The sequence below is a fragment of the Podarcis vaucheri genome (genome assembly GCF_965113315.1).
Source record: "Podarcis vaucheri genome assembly, chromosome: Z".
Classification (NCBI taxonomy): Eukaryota; Metazoa; Chordata; class Lepidosauria; order Squamata; family Lacertidae; genus Podarcis; species Podarcis vaucheri.
This window is the reverse complement of record NC_138758.1, coordinates 4720836-4740389: the sequence shown is the minus strand read 5'-3', so window position 1 is coordinate 4740389 and position 19554 is coordinate 4720836. Positions and strand designations below refer to the sequence as shown.

Here is a 19554-nt window from a genome sequence, read left to right as displayed (position 1 = left end):
GGCGGGGGGAAGGCGCCCCTTCTTGGAGGGGCCCTTCCTGCTGTGCTGGCGACCAGCTGGCCCTGCCACGCCTCTGGGTCCTTGCATGCGGTGGGCGATCGTTTGGTCACTCGGAGCAAACTCTTCTTAGAACCAGAGAGGTGAGCGATTGGTGAGTCCCCACCACCCACCCCTGTTGTCAATTCCCGACCCCCGGGGGCCAGTGCAGGACACGTTTTGCTCTCAGGAATATCTCTCTCTTTCTCTCTCTCTCTGTCTCTGCCTTCCTGTGCTTCGCTTGTTCCTCCAAGCCTTCGCTCTAGGCTTCCTGCTGGCATTGGTGTGCCCACACGTTGCTCACTCTTTCTCTCCCTGCTCTGGGAAGGTTTCACCCGTCTCGTTTCTCCGCAGGGTGTGTGCTTCTTTATAAACAGGATTTCACCAAGAACCTGGGCCTGTGCTGCATCACCTGCACTTACTGCTCCCAGACGTGCCAGCGAGCCGTCACCGAGCAGCTGGAGGGCAGCACCTGGGACTTCTGCAGCGACGACTGCAAAAGCAAATACCTGCTCTGGTACTACAAGGTCAGTGCAGGGGCTCCGCTGGCCTCAGTGCCCACCTGCCGCTTGGCCCGCAAGGGGCCGGAGCGGAGCCCTGGAGCCCAGGTGGCCCCCTCCGCAGCCTTGTCGTGTTGTTTGTTTTTCAGGCGGCTCGGTGCCACGCCTGCAAGCGTCAGGGCAAGCTGCTGGAAACCATCCATTGGCGGGGGCAAATCAAACACTTCTGCAACCAGCAGTGTCTTCTGAGGTTTTATAACCAACAGAACCAGCCCAACCTGGACACCCAGAAAGGGCCTGAGAGCCTGCTGAACAGTGAGTCGCTGGGTGCTTCGGCTAGCTGAGAGCTTCAGGGGTCTGGCTTGAGCGCTAGGGAACGATTCTGCACTGGCCCCGGGGGGTGGGGGGTGGGGGTGGGACGGGACCTGGCGGGGAGCACCCCTTCCCCATCCATCGCTAACCTCTCTGGTTCTATGACACACAGGGCCAGCCACAAGAAGCCGGCGCTGCCTGTAGCTCCCAGGCTGTTTCCGTGGGTGGCTCCCCTTCTCCAGCGGACAGTTCCATGTGTAGGGGTGGGGCCTGGCCTGGCATGTGGCTTGCCCATGCCGCTCCCCAGAGTCCAAAAGCTAAGCCAGTGTTGGGCCAGGTCAGTTCTGGGATGGGAGACCCAGAAATATGAGCAGGAAGGGAAGATCCTCCCGTGGCAGGAGAAGGTCCAAGGCAGGTGCTGGAGGCCGTGGTGTTGCCAAAAGGTCTGCTGCTGGGAACAGGCAAGAAGCCCAAGGACTCCTACTCCTCTCCCATTCCAGTTTTTTTTCCTTCCTTCCTTCTTTCTTTCTTTCTTTCTTTCTTTCTTTCTTTCTTTCTTTTCTCTCTCTCTCTCTCTCTCTCTCTTTGTCACGCTCTCAGCATCACTTTCTGTCCTTTGGGTTTCTGCTCTCCCCTCCTTCCTCCTGGTCCACCCACCATCCTCTTATGGATTTCCTAGGCAGTGATCCTCAGCCGACATCGGGGCGGCAGATGCCCTGTTGAGAAGAACCAACCTTTCGTTTATTTTCATTTTTATTTTACAGCTGTTGAGAGCGGGATGCTGTGACTGTTGTGTCCAATAGATTACTCATGTTTATCTGAACTCATTAGCCATGAGGGCTAGGAACGTGTTTTGTTTCTGTTTTTAAGGAAAGGTGGGGTTCTTGGATGCTGCATCCACAGTGAATATCAACTTCTGTGTAGGGGGCTTTTGCACTTGCGCAGAATAGCAGAATTCTCATGTGGGTGCTGACTTGCAGAGAGTCCAGCGAGTAAAGGTGGGTCTCCCTTAGAGGCAGGCAAAGGCAGCAACTTGGCAGCGCACAGACAGCACTGTTTTCCTCCCGGTTTTTTGTCCTGACTGCACTGCCCTGACTTGCACCCTTCCTCTGGAATAAGTCACATCACTCCCCTGCTTGGCCTGTTAATGGATTTGCCTGAGCTTCAGTGGACGGCTCTTGCAGGGGAGGGGGAGGGGCCTTGTCTAGTTCCTCCCTACCCCACGCCAACACTTCTGTGATATTCCACATATCTGCTAAGACCTGGGAGCCTTGCCTCAAACGTACTACCTGAGCCCTGATAAACCCCTCCTTGCCTAGGTCTTTCTGTGGCTTCTCTGCCGGCAGACGGGCCAGGCCTTAACTCTCCAGTGGCGAAGACTTGCCAGACTGAACCTGGAGGAATGGGAGATAATGAGGAAAGCTCCCCTTTATCCCTTCGGCACCAAGCGAAAGGTGGCCCGCAGGACTGCCTGCCTGCCAGATCTGGGCAGGTGGCGACAAGGGGGAAAGCATCTCACTCCCCAAGCCCTTTTTTCTTTCCAGGTCAGACCCCCGAGCCAAAGCAACCCTCCTCTACCACCACCTCGCAGAAAGCAGAGACCAGCACGGTGAGTGGCCTGAGCAGGGATTTCCCACTGTTTGCTGGGCTGCTCCATGGAGGGAGGTGGTTGGCAGTGTGGGGCTTGGAGGCTAAGATGGGGGAGGAGGGCAGCATTTGACCCCCAGGCAGCAGGTTGGTCTCTGTCCCTTCCCCCATGCCCTGCATTGCCCTGGCAGCTTGCAAGGAGTGGGGCCCCACGAGTGGCCCTGCCAAGACGTGAGATGTACAGCAGAATGCCTTGCAGGAGCGAGGGGTGGGTGGGGCACCATCTCCCTCTGGAGTGGCTTCTGACACACGTATGGATCTGCCCAGGTACCTGCGAAGAACAGCTCTGCCCCGGCAGCCGCCGCCGCCTCTGCTGCTGCGTCCCAGCTGTCGTCTCAGCCAATCACCCCGCGGAAGAACAAAGCCGCAATGTGCAAGCCTCTCATGCAGAACCGAGGGGTCTCATGCAAGATAGAAATGAAGTCCAAGGGCTGTCAGACAGGTGAGGGGGCACAAGGGAGGCCGGGGCCAACACAGCAGCCTGCTGGGGAGATGAGTGATTAGGCGTTCTCTCAAGTGGCTTGGTCCTGGACTGTGTGCAGGGCCCGTAGATGTTAGCCCTGCAGCCTTAAACTTGGCCCTGCTGCAGATTGACAGCCAATTCGGTTTGCACCTCATGAGCAGCATATTTGCTGTGCATCTGGGGACTGGAGGACCTGATCCAACACCTTTGGGAGCAAGTGGCATCCCTGTCCTGGAGGGCTGTGGAAGCCAGGCAAGGAGAGGCTCTCCTGACGGTGTGTGCTTATCTTTCCTGACAGAAGCCGACTGGAAGCCCCAGGTGGTTGTGCTGCCCATTCCTGTGCCCATTTTCGTGCCTGTGCCTATGAACATGTACTGCCAGAAAGTACCTGTGCCTTTCTCCATGCCTGTCCCGGTAAGTGCGGTTCCCTGCGTCTCCCGCACACCGGCCCATTCAAGCTTTCCTGCATCCCCACCACTGCCACCACGTTCGCCTTAATCCCCCTTCCCTGCTGCTCATAGGTGCCTGTGCCAATGTTCCTGCCCACCACGCTGGAGAGCACGGAGAAGATTGTGGAGACCATAGAGGAGCTGAAGGTGAAGATCCCTTCCAACCCTCTGGAAGCCGATATCCTGGCCATGGCTGAGATGATCGCAGAAGCAGAGGAGCTGGACAAAGCCTCTTCGGACCTTTGTGGTAGGTTTCATGATTGCAGTTCTCTGGGAGCAACAGCACCTACTGCTACTAGAAGGGTCCCTAGCTCAGTGACGGATCATCTACCTTGCATGTAGAAGGTCCCAGGGAGGGTTGGGAATGGCCCTTTCCTAAAACCCTGGAGAGCTGCTGCCAGTCAGAAAAGGCAGTCCTGAGCCGGATGCACCCAACGGCTTGGGCTCCTCCTCTGTATCTGCTCGTTGCAGCAGCTGGTACTACGATGTTAACATACCCAGGGCTGGGAGCTAGAGAAGCAATGGTTTGCCTAGGCCAACTTCAATGAGTTCAAGGCAGAGATTTGAAGCAGCGACTTCTTTGTTCACATGCCTGACCCGCTTTCTGTATTCGCAGACCTAGTGAGTAACCAGAGTGCAGAAGGCCTCCTGGAGGACTGCGACCTCTTTGGGCCGGCAAGAGATGACGTGCTCGCCATGGCGGTCAAGATGGCAAATGTCCTGGATGAGCCGGGTCAGGACTTGGAGGCTGACTTTCCCAAAAGTAAGTGCCAAGGCAAACTCGAGGTGTTAGGCATTTGCTGGTGCAGGTGGTGGTGGGGGATGCAGCACTGGTCTCCTCTGAGCTCTGGCAGGTGCCAGTTTGGTGGTAAGAAGGATTGCTTGTGTCATGCTTGTCTCAGATCCTTCCTGGGCGCCCCTAGGGCAGGCGTGGGGAACCTTTGGCACTTTAGGCATTGCTGAACTGAGCATGACCAATACTGGCTGTCTGCCATTTTCAGTTATGTAATATGTTGCAAGGGCCCTCAGTTTCATCTCTGCCTCCTCGGCTGGGAAGAGTGGCTGGGTAACAGGTGCAGGGCTTTCTGAGTGGTGGTTCCACCCTCATTTCCCAATATCCCTTTGGGGAAGCTCCACCCTGCCCCTTCTCCCTGTTTTCAAAGGGCACCGTGGTCATTGACCACGCTTGCTGGGGATGATGAGCATTGTAGACTCTCAGAATTGTAGAGTTGGAAGGGACCCCAAGCATCCATGACAGGTGGCCATACAACTTCTTCTTAAAAACTTTAAACTTAAAAACCATCAACAAGTGGGAGGCTGCAGGTTCCCCACACCTCTCCTGAAGGAGCCCTAGGAAGCCCATTGGAAAGAAGCTGTCTCATTGGCTCACTCTCCCTCTGCAAGGAGTGGGGGTTTGTTCTCTGCAGGCTTGGTCCTGGAAGGTTATTGTGTGTATCTGCTTGGGGGCAGGAGAGCTCCATAACTGATCCACTTCCCATACTGCTTCATTCCCTACCTAGACCCATTGGACATTAACCCCAGTGTGGATTTCCTCTTTGACTGTGGCCTTGTGGGCCCAGATGACGTCTCTGCTGACCAAGACTTGCCTCGGAGCATGCGCAAGGTGAGTCTGCTCCTCAAGGCCACCCACTCGCCTCATTTCATCTAATGTTGGCTGATTGATTGGATTCGGGGTTGAGTAGCCCTGTGATAAGTTTCCCATTCTGGGCTCAGAGCAGCCAGCCCTTCCTTCAGCAGAATGGAACCATTAGGCATGGCATCACCATTTGGAGGAAGGGTTGCAGCTCAGTGGAGGGTCATGCATCTCCAGGTAGGACTTTGGAAAAGGCCCTGGCTTGATACCCTGGAGGGCCGCTGCCATTCAATGCTGAGCTTGTTGGGCCAACAGTCTGATTTGGGATAAGGCAATTTCCCGTGCTCTGTTAAAGTTAGGATACCCAGCGTGGTGCCTTCCAGATGACTATGACTACAACTCCCAGCATCCCAAACAGCTTGGGCTACAATCAAGGGGGCAATGGGAGCTGCATTCCAACAACAGCTGGAGGGCACCATGTATTGTTCACAAATGCATTCTCCCCAAAGGTTTTTTAATCGGAAAGGAATAGGATGAGCACCAGGGGGAGGGAGGGAACTGGTGTGAGGGGCCCACTGCAGAAAAGATTGAACTAATGCAGATATTTCCAACCCTTTTGGGTCCACGGCTCCCTTGACCAACTACATTCTTTCTGTAGCCCCCCTGTGGGGCTCAGGAGCCCAGTTATGCTATCCCTTGCCTGCAGAGCTGGCAGCTCCTCACCCCTTTTTAAACGCCGTCCCTGGTGGGGTGTGCCCTCAGCCTCCTCTCTTCTCCCCTCTTCTTGGGAGTCCTCTGGGCTGCCAGCTCCTGGTCTCTGAGCTCCCCCCCCCCCGCCCCGCCCCAAAGAGAGGTGCCTCTGCGATGGCTCAACGGCACTTTCTCACCCTGGCTCCATTGGGCCGGTCCTCAATTAAATATAGTGCCACCACCTCACGGTACACCAATTACACGTATTTCCACAATTTACCCCAGATTATTTAGTGGGGGACTTGTGTGAGGGAAAACTTAATGATTTAGAGCAGGGGTCAGCAAACTTTTTCATCAGGGGGCTGGTCCACTGTCCCTCAGACCTTTTGGGGGGCCGGACTATATTTCAGAAAAAGAAAAAAAATGAACGAATTCCTATGCCCTGCAAATAACCCGAGATGCATTTTTAATAAAAGGACACATTCTACTCATGTAAAGACACGCTGATTGTCCGCGGGCCGGATTTAGAATGTGATTGGGACCCCGGGCCTTAGTTTGCCAAACACGAAAAGTTTTATTAAATTTATGACACAAAGTCGGTCAGGAAACGAGTTATTTCAGGTAGAATTCAACTTAGTTACTTTAACTATAAGATGTCTCAGGCTTAAACACAGTATTATAGCTACAACTCTTCTTAAATTTCAGTTACTAAACATCAGTTGGCACACTTCAGGTAGATAAATATTCAGGTTTCCAGTAGAGATGGTAAAATGTTCAAATCAGTGTCTGTCACTTAGTAATACAATACCTTCAACACTATACCACTTCCTTCACAGCTTAATCCTTTGGTTCATGAGAGAGTGGCATTTTTCCTCAGTTACCCCTTCTTTTAACAATCCCACACCTGAGGTATTATAAATGGTATTACAGACCCAGGGGGTCCCCTCTCCCCTTGTCACTGGGTTGGGGGTCTTCTAGGTACTGAACTCTCCCCTCCTGGCTAGACTGACACCCAGGGAGCCTGAATTCCCACAGGATCTGTCTCTCCTGGCTCAGACTCAGCCCTCCCACCATACTCCTTCCCCAGACCCTCAGCCTGGTCTCCCTATCCCAGCTGCGAGACTCTCTCTCCCTAGTCTCCTCAGTGCGTATCTCCTCCTTCCCTCAGAGCCCCTTCACCCTCTTTTCCAACCTGAAACCTGTTTAACCTCTCCAAACCAATCATATTCCTCCCCCGGCCAGATGACCGTTTGCTGATAGGAAAAAAACAACAACAAACAACACTTGGTGACTCAAACTGCCCAGCAAACAAACTTTTCCATCACACCTCTTCACACTGCCCCACAGGGGCCTGTGAAGCACCACCTAGCCAGCCCCAGAGGCAGCATTCGCCTGGGTAGCTCATAGCCAGAGCTGCTGCAACAAAGAGCTATGAGATGTGAAAAGGCACCTGAGGGAGGGAAGGAAAGAGGGACAGAGGCCAGTGTTGCCTGCGGCACCCCTGACCATCATTCAAGGCACTCCAGGGAGCCATGGCACACAGGTTGAAAACCACTGCACCCAAGGTAAAGGAATCCAAGGGTGTGAGATGGAAATGGTGAACTGTGTGGACTACCCTCCTTCCTCAAGCAAATGTCATGCAAAGCAGATTCTGGCTACGTCTCCCCACCCCCACCCCAATTTAATGTGGATGCCCTTCTCCCTTGCTGACAATTGTCTTACAAGACAGACCTTCCTCTCCTCCTCCCTTCCTCCCCACCTCCCCCAGGGCCCGAAGCGCCTGGTTCTCTCAGAGAGCTGTTCGCGGGACTCCATGAGCAGCCAGCCCAGCTGTACAGCCCTCAACTACTCCTATGGTGTGAACGCCTGGAAGAGCTGGGTGCAGGCCAAGTATGCTGGCGGCGAGACCAGCAAGGGCGACGAGCTGCGCTTTGGCCGTAAGTCTGAGCCACGTGGAGGGGCAGTTGCAGTTCTAGGAGATGGAGGGAGGGAAGAGGAGGAGGAGGAGAAGGAAGGTGTGCCCCCCCGGCACTCAGAGGGGGTTTTCTTGGTCGTTTCTCTACCCTCAGAGACTTGAGTTGGGAGGTTGTGGCCTCTAAGTTGTAGAACTCCCCACAGAGGTGCACTCCTGACACCTTTGTTGCACTGCATATAGCAAACACCAAAGACGTACTCTTTGCCCTGGCTTTTGATGCCAGAGGTGCATATTTTAGGGCTTCCCTTTAGTTTTGTGGTTGTAAGTTTGTTTTAGGTTGCTTTTATTAGTTTCATTTTAGTGCTATAGCCCAACTTGGGGACCTTAATTGATGACGGTGATGATGATGATGATCACTCTGCTCTGTTGCTGTCCTGCAGCCAAACCCATGCGGATCAAAGAGGACATTCTGGCCTGCACAGCGGCAGAACTGAATTACGGTCTGGCCCAGTTTGTGAAGGAGATCACTCGTCCCAATGGCGAGCGCTATGAGCCTGACAGCATCTATTACCTCTGCCTTGGCATACAGCAGGTAAGGAGACCTCCCACTCTCTCCCAAATCTTACCTTCTTTCCATATGCCCAGAAACAATTGGACCAGCATCCTGCTGCCGAAACACCTGTTGGCTGGCAAGAGAGCTTTCTCTGGGACTGACACATAGGGCTATTGTGTAGGAGGCCGTGATGCTTTTGAATACCTGTTGCTGGAAACCACAGGAGGGGAGAGTGCTCGAAAGGGAGAAATTCATGGAGGAGAGAGCTATTGGTGGCTACTAACCACCGTGGCTCGGCTCTACCTTCACAGCGGGAGACAGGAATGCTTCTGAATACCAGCTGCTGGAAACCACAGGCAAGAGGGCTCCTGTGCTCTAATCCTGCTTCCTGGCTTCCCACAGGCATCTGGTTGGCCACTGTGAGAACAGCATGGCATTGGCCTGATCCAGCAGGCTCTTATTAGGTTCGAACGTTCTTGCCAGCCTAGCAAGTGTTCTGTATGGAGCTGGGGGGAGGTAATGAGAGTGTGCATGGGAGAGAGCAGGTTTGCAGTTTCCTACTTGACTTTGTGTTTCCCATCTCCCCCTTTCAGTACCTGCTGGAGAACAACCGCATGGTGAACATCTTCACGGACCTCTATTACCTGACCTTTGTGCAGGAGCTCAACAGGTTGCTCAGCGGCTGGCAGCCCACCATCCTGCCCAACAGTACGTGCCTTGGGGGGGGGGTAGAGGGAGGGAAATAAGAGAGGTGTTTTCCTCTTCCCTCGGCATCCTGGGAGAAGTTTCCAGATTCTGGGAAAGGGATATATATTGGGCTGTCCAATTTTCAGCGGGTAGCACTAGAGCAGGGAATGGGCTCTTGCCTTCCTGCTTCACTTAGGGGCTTTTCTTGGGACACCCTCCCAGGCTCCTGATGGATCTTTTGAGGCTCTCATCTGGACTTAATGCTCATAGTCACTGTCAAGCAAAAGGGCCAAGTTCAGAGGCTTCCAGGTCAGGCTTTGGGCATTTATTTCTTGGTGTCCTCCCCCCACAACAATCACAGTTTGTGGACGCAGGTTTAATATTTATTACCCACCCTTCACCCCAAGGTCCTGGGATGGGTTACAGCATTAAAACACAATATCGAAAGCAACTTGTAACCATAAACGTTAGGTAGGTCCTAAAACCACATGTCAGAAGCCCAGGGTAAAGAGGTGTCCCTTAAGCATTCTCCAAAAGCTGTATGATGAAGGCACCAGATGCACCTTTGTGGGGAGGGAGTTCCACAGGCTGCCACCCCTTAAGCCTCTGAGGGTGGAGGAGCCACTGAGAGGACCTTCTCTGCCCATCTTAGCACCCAAGAGGGTCTGTGGTGCTTTGTGCATAGGATATTGACATCTCTTGGTCTTTTCAGTGAACTGTTCATCAGTCTGTTTTTATAGCCATCCCAGAAAGCAGGGCTGTTTTTCATCCTTTTTTCTTCATTCTTAATTTTGGCCCAAGAAGGCGATGGCCGAGCCAGGATTTGAACCCAGGCCCAATCTTTTTGGTATAGCTGCTGAGCCAACCCTTGCCAACTTGTTGCTCTCCAGATATTTTGGACTTGCTGGCGAGAGTTCCCAAACACCTGGAGGTCAACAGCTTAGGGAAGGAAAGAGTTCAAAAATTATTAGACCAGGTGTTGGAAACCTTTAGTCCTCCAGATGCTGCTGAACTACAACTCCCATCATCACTGACTATTGGCAGATGGGAGTTGTAGTCAGAGAACCAAAGGTTCTCCATGCTTTTATGGGGCCAAAGAAGGCGAGCAAAGAAAGAATGCAGCAAACTTACAGAAAGATGAGGAATGGTTGAGGAAGTTGGCAGTGTTTAGCCTGGAGAAGAGAAGACCAAGGGGAGATAAGATAGCCATCTTCAAATAACTGAAGGGCTGCCACACAGCAGATGAGCAAGCTTGTTTTCTCCTTTTCTGGAGGGTAGGACCTGAACCAATAGGTTCACGTTCCAAGAAAGGGGATTCCGGCTAAACATCAGGAAGAAACTTTGGGCACTAAGAGCTGTTTGACAGTGGAATGGACAGCCTCAGAAGGTGATGATGGCATCTCCTTCATTGGAATGGAGGTGGTGTGGTCGTCTGTCATGGATTATTTAGCTGTGATTCCTGCATTGCAGAGGGTTGGACTACATGGTGCCTTGGGAGCCTTTCAGTGCTATGGTTCTATTCAAGTTTAAAAAAAGATGGTCTGGAAGCCGTAAACCAATTTCCTCCAAACTGGTGCCATGTCCGGTTGTTTTAGATTCCCCCCAGCCTGTGTTGGCTGGGGCTGATTGGAGTTGGAGTCTGAAACATCTAGGGTGTCTGGGTTGGGGAGGGCTGCACTAAATGATAGGTTCTTGCATGTAGTGCAGAAAAAGAGCTAGAAAATATGCTGAAATGAATATATGTATATAACAAACACTTCCCCTCTCCAAAGTAACAATTGATGGGTTTCTCGTGCTGGTTTCTTGCCAGCCGTGTGCTCGATTGTGCGCACAGCAACTGAGTTTATTATACTAAGGCCAGTTCTAAATGCGTCAGACCTGAGAAAAGGAGGGGGTCCCATGGCAACAGGCTACTTAGGTTTCCTGGTATTGCACCAGATGCAGCCTTCCTAGCCTCTTAGTGCAGCACTCTTCAACCTGATGCTTTCTGTATCTTTTAATTAAAATATATGTATATATAAATAAGCCACACCTTCAAACTGAACATCAAAAGGCAGTATGCAGCTTAAAAGCGCAGCAGTGTAATAATAAAAAAAATTAAGAATGTCAGGTATATCAATAAAAGCTTGTGGTAAAGAATGTCAGGTTTGAAAGGCCCACCTGAGTAAAACAGTTTGCAGAAACAATGGCTTCAAGGTACAAGGAAGGACTTTCTGATAGCAAGATCTGTTTGACATGGAACGGTCTCTCTCAGGAAGCTGTGGGCTCTCCTTCCTTGAGGGTTTTTAAGCAGAGGTTGGCTGGTCACCTGTCATGGATGCTTTAGCTGAGATTCCTGCATTGCAGGGGGCTGGACTGGATGACCCTCAGGGTCCCTTCCAGTTCTGCAATTCTATGATGCCTACAAGTTGAGCTTGGATGACTCTTGCCAAACCTCTGTTCACAAGGAGTTCCACAGGGCAGGGCCAAGGGAACCTCAGGAGCATGTTGGACCACCCAGAGTTTCCCATCAGAAGGCTTAAGTGATCCAGGTGGGGCATAAGACATCAGGGGCTTCATAAAGCCCAATCGACTTGATCTGCAGCTCCCATGAGCCCTAGCCAGTGCATCAAAGCACAGTTCTTGGCTCTGTCTGTTGCCTTGTGGCTCACTATGCCTGTGACAGTGGTGGCTTGTCCTTTTGCAGACACCGTCTTCTCCCGCGTGGAAGAGGAGCACCTCTGGGAGTGCAAGCAGCTGGGCGTCTACTCCCCCTTCGTGCTCCTCAACACACTCATGTTCTTCAACACCAAGTTCTTTGGGCTGCAGACAGCTGAGGAGCACATGCAGCTCTCCTTCACCAACGTTGTGCGCCAGTCGCGCAAGTGCACCACAGCACGGGGCACCACCAAGGTGGTGAGCATCCGCTACTATGCTCCCGTGCGGCACCGGAAGGGGAGAGGTAGGGAATGCTTTCTGCCCACATCCATTTGCTGCCCATCTGTTTTGGGGATGCCCCTGTACTGACTGCACCTCCACACTTTCCCTGCAGATGGCGGCTTGGGCAAACGGAAGCGAGAGGAGGAAGCGCCTGTCTTGGAGCAGCGAGAGAACCGCATGAACCCTCTGCGCTGCCCGGTCAAGTTCTACGAGTTCTATCTCTCCAAATGGTGAGAGCCTTTTGCAGCAGCTGACTGCCAGAGGGTGCAGGGCTTCTGAATGCCAGCTGCTGGGAAACCGCAGGAGGGGTGAGGGGGCTCTTGTGCCCAGGCCTTGCTTGCGGGCTTTTTGTTAGGCCGTCTGGTTGGCCACTGCGAGAACAGAGGGCCCTTGGCCCATTCCGACAACAAGGCCCATTTGATATTCAGTTGGTTCCTGAACGTTAGTTGGCTGGGCTCAGGGGTCCCCAGTATGATGGCAGTAGGCCATGGACCTCCGCAGAGGCTTTCCCTGGTGCTTGGAGGGTCGGCCCTGACCCCAGTTTTCCTCTGCGGATATTGGGGAGGTTGGGGAGGTTGACTGTTGCTCACTCCTCCAAAACTTGCACCCTCCAGAAAGATTGCACTATCCTCTCCCTCCCCCCCCCCCCCGACACCCATTAGGCTTAAGAAAAAGAAAAAGCCACCCCTTTTGAAGCCTGAATGCGTTGGTGGGAACGAACTCCTAGTGGTGCAACAGTAAAGGTGCTAGCACATTTGCAAAGCTAAGCAGTCTAGTATGGTTTCAAATGGGATGGGGGACTGTGTGTTGGGAATCCTTCATTGTAGGGCACTGAGCTAGATGGTCCTCAGGGTCCCCTCCAACTCTACAATGCCTCGTTTCTGTGTGCACAGGGTCGCAGTGCGCAAGATTACAGCTCATGCATGGTGGTGCTCATGACAGTTTCTCTGCATTGCCTCAGTACTCGAAGGACCCAGAAAGCTTGGCTACAACCCCCCCCCCCCCGTTTTGCTGTTAGGTAGATGCCGATGGCAGGGGGAGGCTAGTGCCGTTGCTGCCAGCGGTGGTGGTAGTCATACGCAGTGGTGTTTTACCCATTCATTTTTTTAAACGGGCATCAAGGGCGGTGGTGGCAGCAGGATGCAGCAGGCATTGAGGCAGCCATTGTGAAGATGGAGCAGGTGGTGTTGAAAGGTTTTGGCCAGAGCAGAAAGCCGCTGCTCTGCAGTCCTTGCTCCTCAGTGCAGCTTGGGGTCCCCTGTCTCTTGGTTCAGGGCTTATGTGCTGAACCTGAAGAGCGGGCAGTGGGGGACCAGGGAAGAGTGGGGTTCCCGCCTAGGCCAGGAGCCCCTTCTCTGGCCTCATTGCTTATCTCCTCTTGCCTTCCTTCCTTCCGGCTGCAGCCCTGAAAGCCTGCGAAACCGCAATGACGTCTTCTACCTGCAGCCTGAGAGGTCATGCATCGCCGAGTCGCCGCTGTGGTACTCCGTCATCCCCATGGACAAAAGCATGCTCGAGAGCATGCTCAACCGCGTCCTGGCTGTGCGCGAGATCTACGAGGAGCACAGCCGCGGAGGCGGAGGCGGCCTGGATGACGAAATGGACTGAGCAGGTGGTGCCGGTCTTGCCAGAGGGAGATTGGGGGCCCCCAGCACTACTCCAGTCAGCTAGTGGGTGACTGTGGGGTGTGTGTGGCTTGCTGCCCCTTTCCTGCCTGGTTTGGCAGGCACATAGGGCTCTAGACACTCCCCACTAAGTGATCACTTTCCCTCTGACGAGGAGCCACCCCCATGCTGCCTAGGAGTGCCTGCTTGCCTGCCCCTTTCTCCTTGCTATGTGTTGGCTTGGGGGGAGTGTCACAGGTAGGCTCTTCGCCTGGGGAGGGAAGGGTGCAGGGCGTGTCTTCGCTGTTGCAGGAGAGCTGGGCTCTGGGGGTGCAGACCCTGTGCCTGGTTGTGCTAATTGGGGCGGGGTGAATGAATTGGCTCCTTGCCATGCACGTTCTCTTGCACGGGGTGGGGCTTCTACAGTTCTCCCCTCCAGTAGATGACAGTCCTCCCTCCCCCCACCCATCCCCAACGGTTGAACACTCTGTTCTCTCTCGTATTGGGGGAGACTAGGCCCTAGCATTGCACCCTGAGCCTCCTTCTCCCCTGCTTCCTCCATGCTAGCTTGGCCGCCCACCCCACCACGCCCACTGCCCCATGAGGCAGAGGCTGCTCAGCATCCCACCAACCCTTTCCTCACCCATCTCTGTGTGTTGCGTTGAACTCTGAGCTATGGCTGGTGCTGGTGCTGGTGCTGTCTGTTGAGCCTGTATATATTGTTCTGGCCCAGCCCCTGTCTGTGTCCTTGTTGCCAGTGAGCCAGTCCGCGGGTCTCGTCGTCGTAGTGATGCCCAGGGCATTAGGACCTGCCCTCCCCGCGTCTCTCTGGAAACCATTCATTTCAAATAAAGGCACAAAAACTTTGCCGACTTGTCTCTCTTCATCTCTTATTCCAGGGCTGTGGTCCTGGTCTCTGTGCCCCCAAAATGTGGTGATGCACGAGAACAGGGTTGGAGGCCCCATGTCCCAGCGAGGTAATTTCCATTGGTGGGTGTGCATGTGGCAGCCAGCATGCCTTACCAACTTTTATGCCCCCAGGGGAAGACCTCCACCCCCTTCCCTGACTTGGCTGCTGTGGGTCCCATTGCATCAGCTCTCTGCTCCGACTGAGCCTGCCTTGAAGCATGCTCTTTCCACTTCCTGGCCACTAAGGGGCAGCAGACACCAAGAGAATCTTCCAAAGTGCCTGGCCATTGTCCACTTGCCCAGTGCTCTTCTCTGCTTGTGGCTTTGCAGCAGCTGCTCCCAAAAGTGGCTGAAGTCTCTGCTTCAGGCATTTGGGGCTGATGCCTAGAAGAAGAGGGTCTCGAGACTTAGGACCAGCCTGGGACTCTCCCTCAGAGTCCCCCTTCTTCATTGGAAAGGGAGCTGTGAAGTCTCTGCTGCTTCTCCTAGCGTGGCAAAGTTGCTCTCTGATGAAAGGGCAGGCTTGGGAGGTAAAGGAGAGAGGCCTGAGGCTTCCTAATTCCTGAGCAGGTACAGGCTACCTTTCCTCCAGCCCAGGAATTCTCTGTCTGATCAGGCATTGGGGTAGGGATTTCAACTTGTTGGTGCATCTAACGCCCATGGGAACACTTGGGTCTTGCTATCCAGTGTGAGGTTAGCAAAGTCCCTTGGCTAAACAGCCAGGTCACTGGACCTCCACTTGTTGCTTGATTTGCTGGACTTGCTCCCTCGCTTCTGCCCTCCGCCCCAAGCGGGGCTCTCGCTCACTCCCTCCGTCCGTGGACTGGCTTTCTCTGCAGGCTGCAGAGAGGGGCTGCTGGGAGGCGTAGCACTGGGGCAGTGAAGCAGGTGGTGGTGGTGGCTGGCAGGCTCTCCTTCCGGCTGCCCTTCTGGGCTGAGCTTGGGCTCATGACCTCGCCTGCACTTAGTGGTGGCCACATGGTACAGCTCCACCATGTTGAGCAGGAGGGAGAGGCAGGCGACGGCCAGCATGAAGAGGATGAAGATGGTTTTCTCGGTGGGCCGGGAGATGTAGCAGTTGACCGTGTTGGGGCAGGGCCAGCGGCTGCAGGTGTAGAGGGGCTTCAACTCAAAGCCATACAGCACGTACTGGCCCAGGATGAAGCCCACCTCAAAGAGAGCCTTGAAGACAACATTGCAGAAGTACGTTCGCAAGATGGCCCCTTGCAGGCGGATCCTTCCGCAGGCGTCCCGCACAGGGGCTGTGCCAGGCCTGGGCTGAGCTGCTGGGCTGCTGCTGACCTCCACCTGAACCCCCGGGGAGGCCCCCAGCTCTTTCTCTTCCATGCGCACCAAGTGCAGGATGTGGCCCAGGTAGATGAGGCTGGGTGTGGAGACGAAGATGATCTGCAGCACCCAGAAGCGGATGTGGGAGATGGGGAAGGTCTGGTCGTAGCAGACGCTCTGGCAGCCGGGCTGCTTGGTGTCGCAGGAGAAGTTGGACTGCTCGTCCCCCCACACCTTCTCTGCTGCTGCCCCCAGGACGAGGATGCGGAAGATGAAGAGGACAGTGAGCCAGACTTTGCCCACCACCGTGGAGTGCTCCTGTGCGCTCTCCAGCAGCCTCCCAAGCAGGTGCCAGTCGCCCATGGGTGCAAGGCGGGCTTGCCCTGCAAGAAAGGGAGGCTCAGACAATTGGGGTGGGGTGCTGGCACTGCTGCCTCTCTTCCCCTCCCTGCCAACGGGGGGAGAGGAAGGGCAGGACCTACCTGTGCCAAGCAGGCTGCCCTTTGATGTATGAGGAGTCATTGTGCTTTTGTTCTTAGGGTAGGGCCCATTGTGTGCATGTCCCTTGAAAAGCCAGGCATTTAACCGGATAAATAGCTTAGTGCCCAGGAGTGGAGCTGAGCACCTGTTGCCTGCAAGGACAAGCCTTGGCCCCAAAGCACAGTTCTTCCCCTCAGATCTGAGCACAGCTGGGAGATGGCCAAGACCCCTTTCTGCCCCTCCAGCCCTATGGTATGGCCACAGCTCAGGGGCATAGCACCTGCTTGGCATGCAGAAGGCATGCAGTTTCAATCCCCAACATCTCCAGGTAGGACTGGGAACATCCCCTGCCCCAACCCTGGAGAGCTGCTGCCAGTCAGTGAGGACAATACTGATCTAAATGGAGCGGTGGTCCAACTTGGTTTATAAGTAAGCCTCCTATGCTACACACCACCCCTAGCACCACCTGCGAAAAATAAGTAAATAGTGGACCAAGATTACTACCAGCCCAAGCTGGGGTTGTGCCCAAAGCAGCAAGTTCATAGAGCCAAGGTGGCTGCTGGGGGTGGGGTGGTAAGCCCTTCCAAAGTCAGACTCCACCCAGGTGCAGCAACACTCACCCTGCGTTTGGAGGTCCTGGCATCAAAACACTTCACATCCTGGCCAGCATCCCAGGTGTTGTCAGCTCCCTTGGGTGTCAGCAGCTCCTCCTTCGAGCCACCTCTGAGCGCCTGTCCGGCCGTCTCTTCCGCCGGTGACCACAATGGAGCAACGATCTCTTCCTGGTGTCTCTCCTCCCTGGGCTGGGGCTCTGTTGCCATTGGGGCTTTGCTGCTCATTGGCTGTTTTCATGACTGACCTCTGCAGCATCCACTGGGGGGTCACTTCCAACACTCTTATTTTTGGACAGCACACTTGGTTAATTATAGCCCCTCCTGCAGGGCGAGTGTGAAGGGTGAGTGGGGTTATATTTAGGCAGGAGCTCTCTGGTGAGAGGGACCTTGGAATGACCTGCGGACAAGAGAGGCTATGCTCTGGGATGGTCGTTCTGCTTCCTCTAGCCAGTCACCACCTCATCGCCCTCGGAAGCCTCAGCATTCCTCCCTCTTGTGTCTGTAGCAATGGTAGGGAGAAAGTCAACAAAGAGAAAGGGGAATATTCCCCCCCCCGCATGTGCTACTAAAACTTTGGACCACCCGGTGAAGCTGAATGTTGGAAACCTTAACAGACAAAAGAAAGGACTTATTTATGGTGTTCCCACCTGGTGATGGCCACCTACCTGGGTGGCTTTAGAAGATCAGACAAAATCATGGAGAACAAGGCTATTGGTGGGCACTGACCCTGATTCCTGTGTTCTCCCTCTGCTCTGGAGACAGTAAACGAAAACCAGTTGCTGGGAATCCCAAGCAGAGAGAATTGTGTTGTGCTCATTTCCCAAGTGACATCTCCTTGGCCAATTTGAGAACAGGATGCCGGACTAGATGGGCCCCTTTGGCCTGATCCAGGAACCAGCATCATCTTACATTCTGAATGTGACATTTTGGGGGGTGCAGTGCAGCTTCTTGCAACAAGCCAGTATGCTCCCAACTCAAGAGAGCTGCTTCAGAAGTCAGGGAGAGTAGAGTGACAGGTTACCAACCTCCTTTGTGACCAACCTCCTTGCCCACATCCCAGTCCAGTGGTCACTGGAGCAGGTGGTACGCAGTGGCTTATATTGGGGAAGGGAAATAAATATATCTTGTGTTCTTGCACAGTGCATTTTCCTGTGCAGTGTACAAGCCGGTGTGTTGTGTGGTTTGAGTGCTGGACTAGGACCTTGGGAGACCAGGGTTTGAATCTCCTCTGAAGCTCCCTAGGCGACATTGAACCACTCACTGCCTCTCAACCCTAACCCACCGCACAGGGTTGTTGTGGGGATTCATTGAGGAGGGGGGTAACCATGTCCTTGAGCTCTCTGAAGGAAAGGTGAGATGTAAATGCAATGCAATGCAACCAATCAATAAAACCACTCAGTGTTTATCAGGGACCACTTGAGGTGAAGAGGAACAAAACATTTTCAAGGTGAGCACAGCACAAGGTTCATCTGCCATGTGGACCTTAGCAATTTACCCTGCACACTTACATACCATAAGATAAGCAGTTGGTGTCAGAAGGCTAGGCTTCACTTTATGCATTTTAAAGTAAAAAATAAGTCAACTGCATCATACGGAATCAGGTCTTTGGTCCATGTAGCTCAGTATTGACAACACTGGCTCTCCAGGGTTTGAGGTAGGGAGACAGTCTAAGTTCTGATCTGGAGGTGCCATTGGATTTGAACCTGGGACCTTCTGCATGCAAAGCAGATGCTCTGCCTCAGATCTGCCTTTTTGTTTTCAGTTTTCTAAAACTTAGATACCTGCATTTGTTTATAAGCCAAGGTTAACTCATTTAAAAGTAGGAACATTTTAAAAATAATTGCAAGTGTGAGCTGGGGATTTTGGGGAGAGCAGTGCACGGACGGGAACAACCTGTCCTCTGGCAGCTTTTCCTCATCCAGGCTGAAAAACCTGCAGGGATTTCCCTCGGATCTTGTTCTTTGAAAGAAAAAAGGGTACTGGTGGATGAAGCACAGCTTCCAAACCTCCCCACCCACCTTACTCTGCAAATGTTTGACCTTCTTTGAATCGCAGCCCTGTCCCTCTGGCCTGAGCAGAGCAGCCTTCCTGTCAGCAATGTCCTTCATGCAGCAAGTTTTGATAGGCTATGCTCTTATCTTCACTGTTGGAGGCAGTATGCTCCGAAATCCCCACTGCTGGAAACTACAGGGAAGGAAAGGTTGCTGTTGGATCAGGTCCTGCTGGCAGGCTTCCCATCTGGTTGGCAACTCTGCCGGATTAGATGGGCCACCAACCTGATCCAGCAAGGCTGTCCTTAGGTTCTTCAGCCTCAAGTCTCCAGAGGTGGCTGTTCCCAGCCAGCTTAGCCAGTGGCCATCTTGGACACTCAAGGTTGAAGAACACCAGAATAGACTATGTAAGAGCCCTGCATGAAAACTTGCAGCAGTGTGGCCGTTGAGGATTAGTGCCCTTCCTGAGCTCCCGATGAGAAGCGGTTACTCAGTGGTCAGTACATGGGGCTATTCTCAATTCTGGGATGAAGCAGGGGCTTTCCCCTCTGGGCATGTTGCTCAGAGCCGTTCCCAACCCACTGGAGATTTGCCCTGCTCTTATTGCATGGAGCTCCAGACCTTTGGTTGAATGAAAGAGCCGCCCTACCTTGTTAGGAAAGAGGCACAGCTCAGGGGTAGGTCCACCTGCCTTGCCATATGTACAGTTAAGAAGGATCAAGTAGTACGCAATAAGGAGGACCCTGCAGAACTACTGTCAGGAAGTGGAGAAAAATCCTAGCTGGACAAAGAAGTCTGCCTTAGGATGCCAACTTCTGAAATATTGCCGGAAGGATTGCCCCCGTTGCCAGGAGGGGCTTAATTTGAGTGTGTGGTTCCTACAACCTACTACTATTTGTAACAC

The 19554-nt window shown here is 53.6% G+C and overlaps 2 protein-coding genes across 6 annotated transcripts in view; one reads left to right on the top strand and one right to left on the bottom strand.

Moving 5' to 3' along the window:
* The window catches only part of ZMYM3 (zinc finger MYM-type containing 3), a 29124-nt gene extending 14888 nt beyond the window's left edge, over positions 1-14236 (top strand). For 4 of the 5 annotated variants that reach the window (XM_082208409.1, XM_082208412.1, XM_082208410.1 and 1 more), the window contains exons 12-25: positions 391-563; positions 686-851; positions 2393-2457; positions 2763-2937; positions 3257-3372; positions 3480-3654; positions 4024-4170; positions 4928-5031; positions 7460-7628; positions 8047-8198; positions 8753-8867; positions 11533-11787; positions 11878-11995; positions 13169-14236. In XM_082208409.1, coding sequence (XP_082064535.1) covers positions 391-563; positions 686-851; positions 2393-2457; positions 2763-2937; positions 3257-3372; positions 3480-3654; positions 4024-4170; positions 4928-5031; positions 7460-7628; positions 8047-8198; positions 8753-8867; positions 11533-11787; positions 11878-11995; positions 13169-13373 — 2135 coding nt within the window. In that variant the 3' untranslated portion in view covers positions 13374-14236. The remainder of the gene's footprint in view (positions 1-390; positions 564-685; positions 852-2392; positions 2458-2762; positions 2938-3256; positions 3373-3479; positions 3655-4023; positions 4171-4927; positions 5032-7459; positions 7629-8046; positions 8199-8752; positions 8868-11532; positions 11788-11877; positions 11996-13168) is intronic. The other variant, XM_082208413.1, reaches the window with a different exon arrangement.
* A 143-nt stretch (positions 14237-14379) lies between these two features.
* On the bottom strand, positions 14380-19491 carry LOC309524055 (gap junction Cx32.2 protein-like). The gene is made up of 2 exons (XM_082208426.1): positions 16662-19491; positions 14380-15948 (listed from the first exon to the last, which is right to left on the bottom strand). The coding sequence occupies exons 1-2, from the start codon at positions 16882-16884 to the stop codon at positions 14990-14992; spliced, it is 1182 nt and encodes a 393-aa protein (XP_082064552.1). The 5' UTR covers positions 16885-19491; the 3' UTR covers positions 14380-14989.
* Positions 19492-19554: the final 63 nt, after the last annotated feature.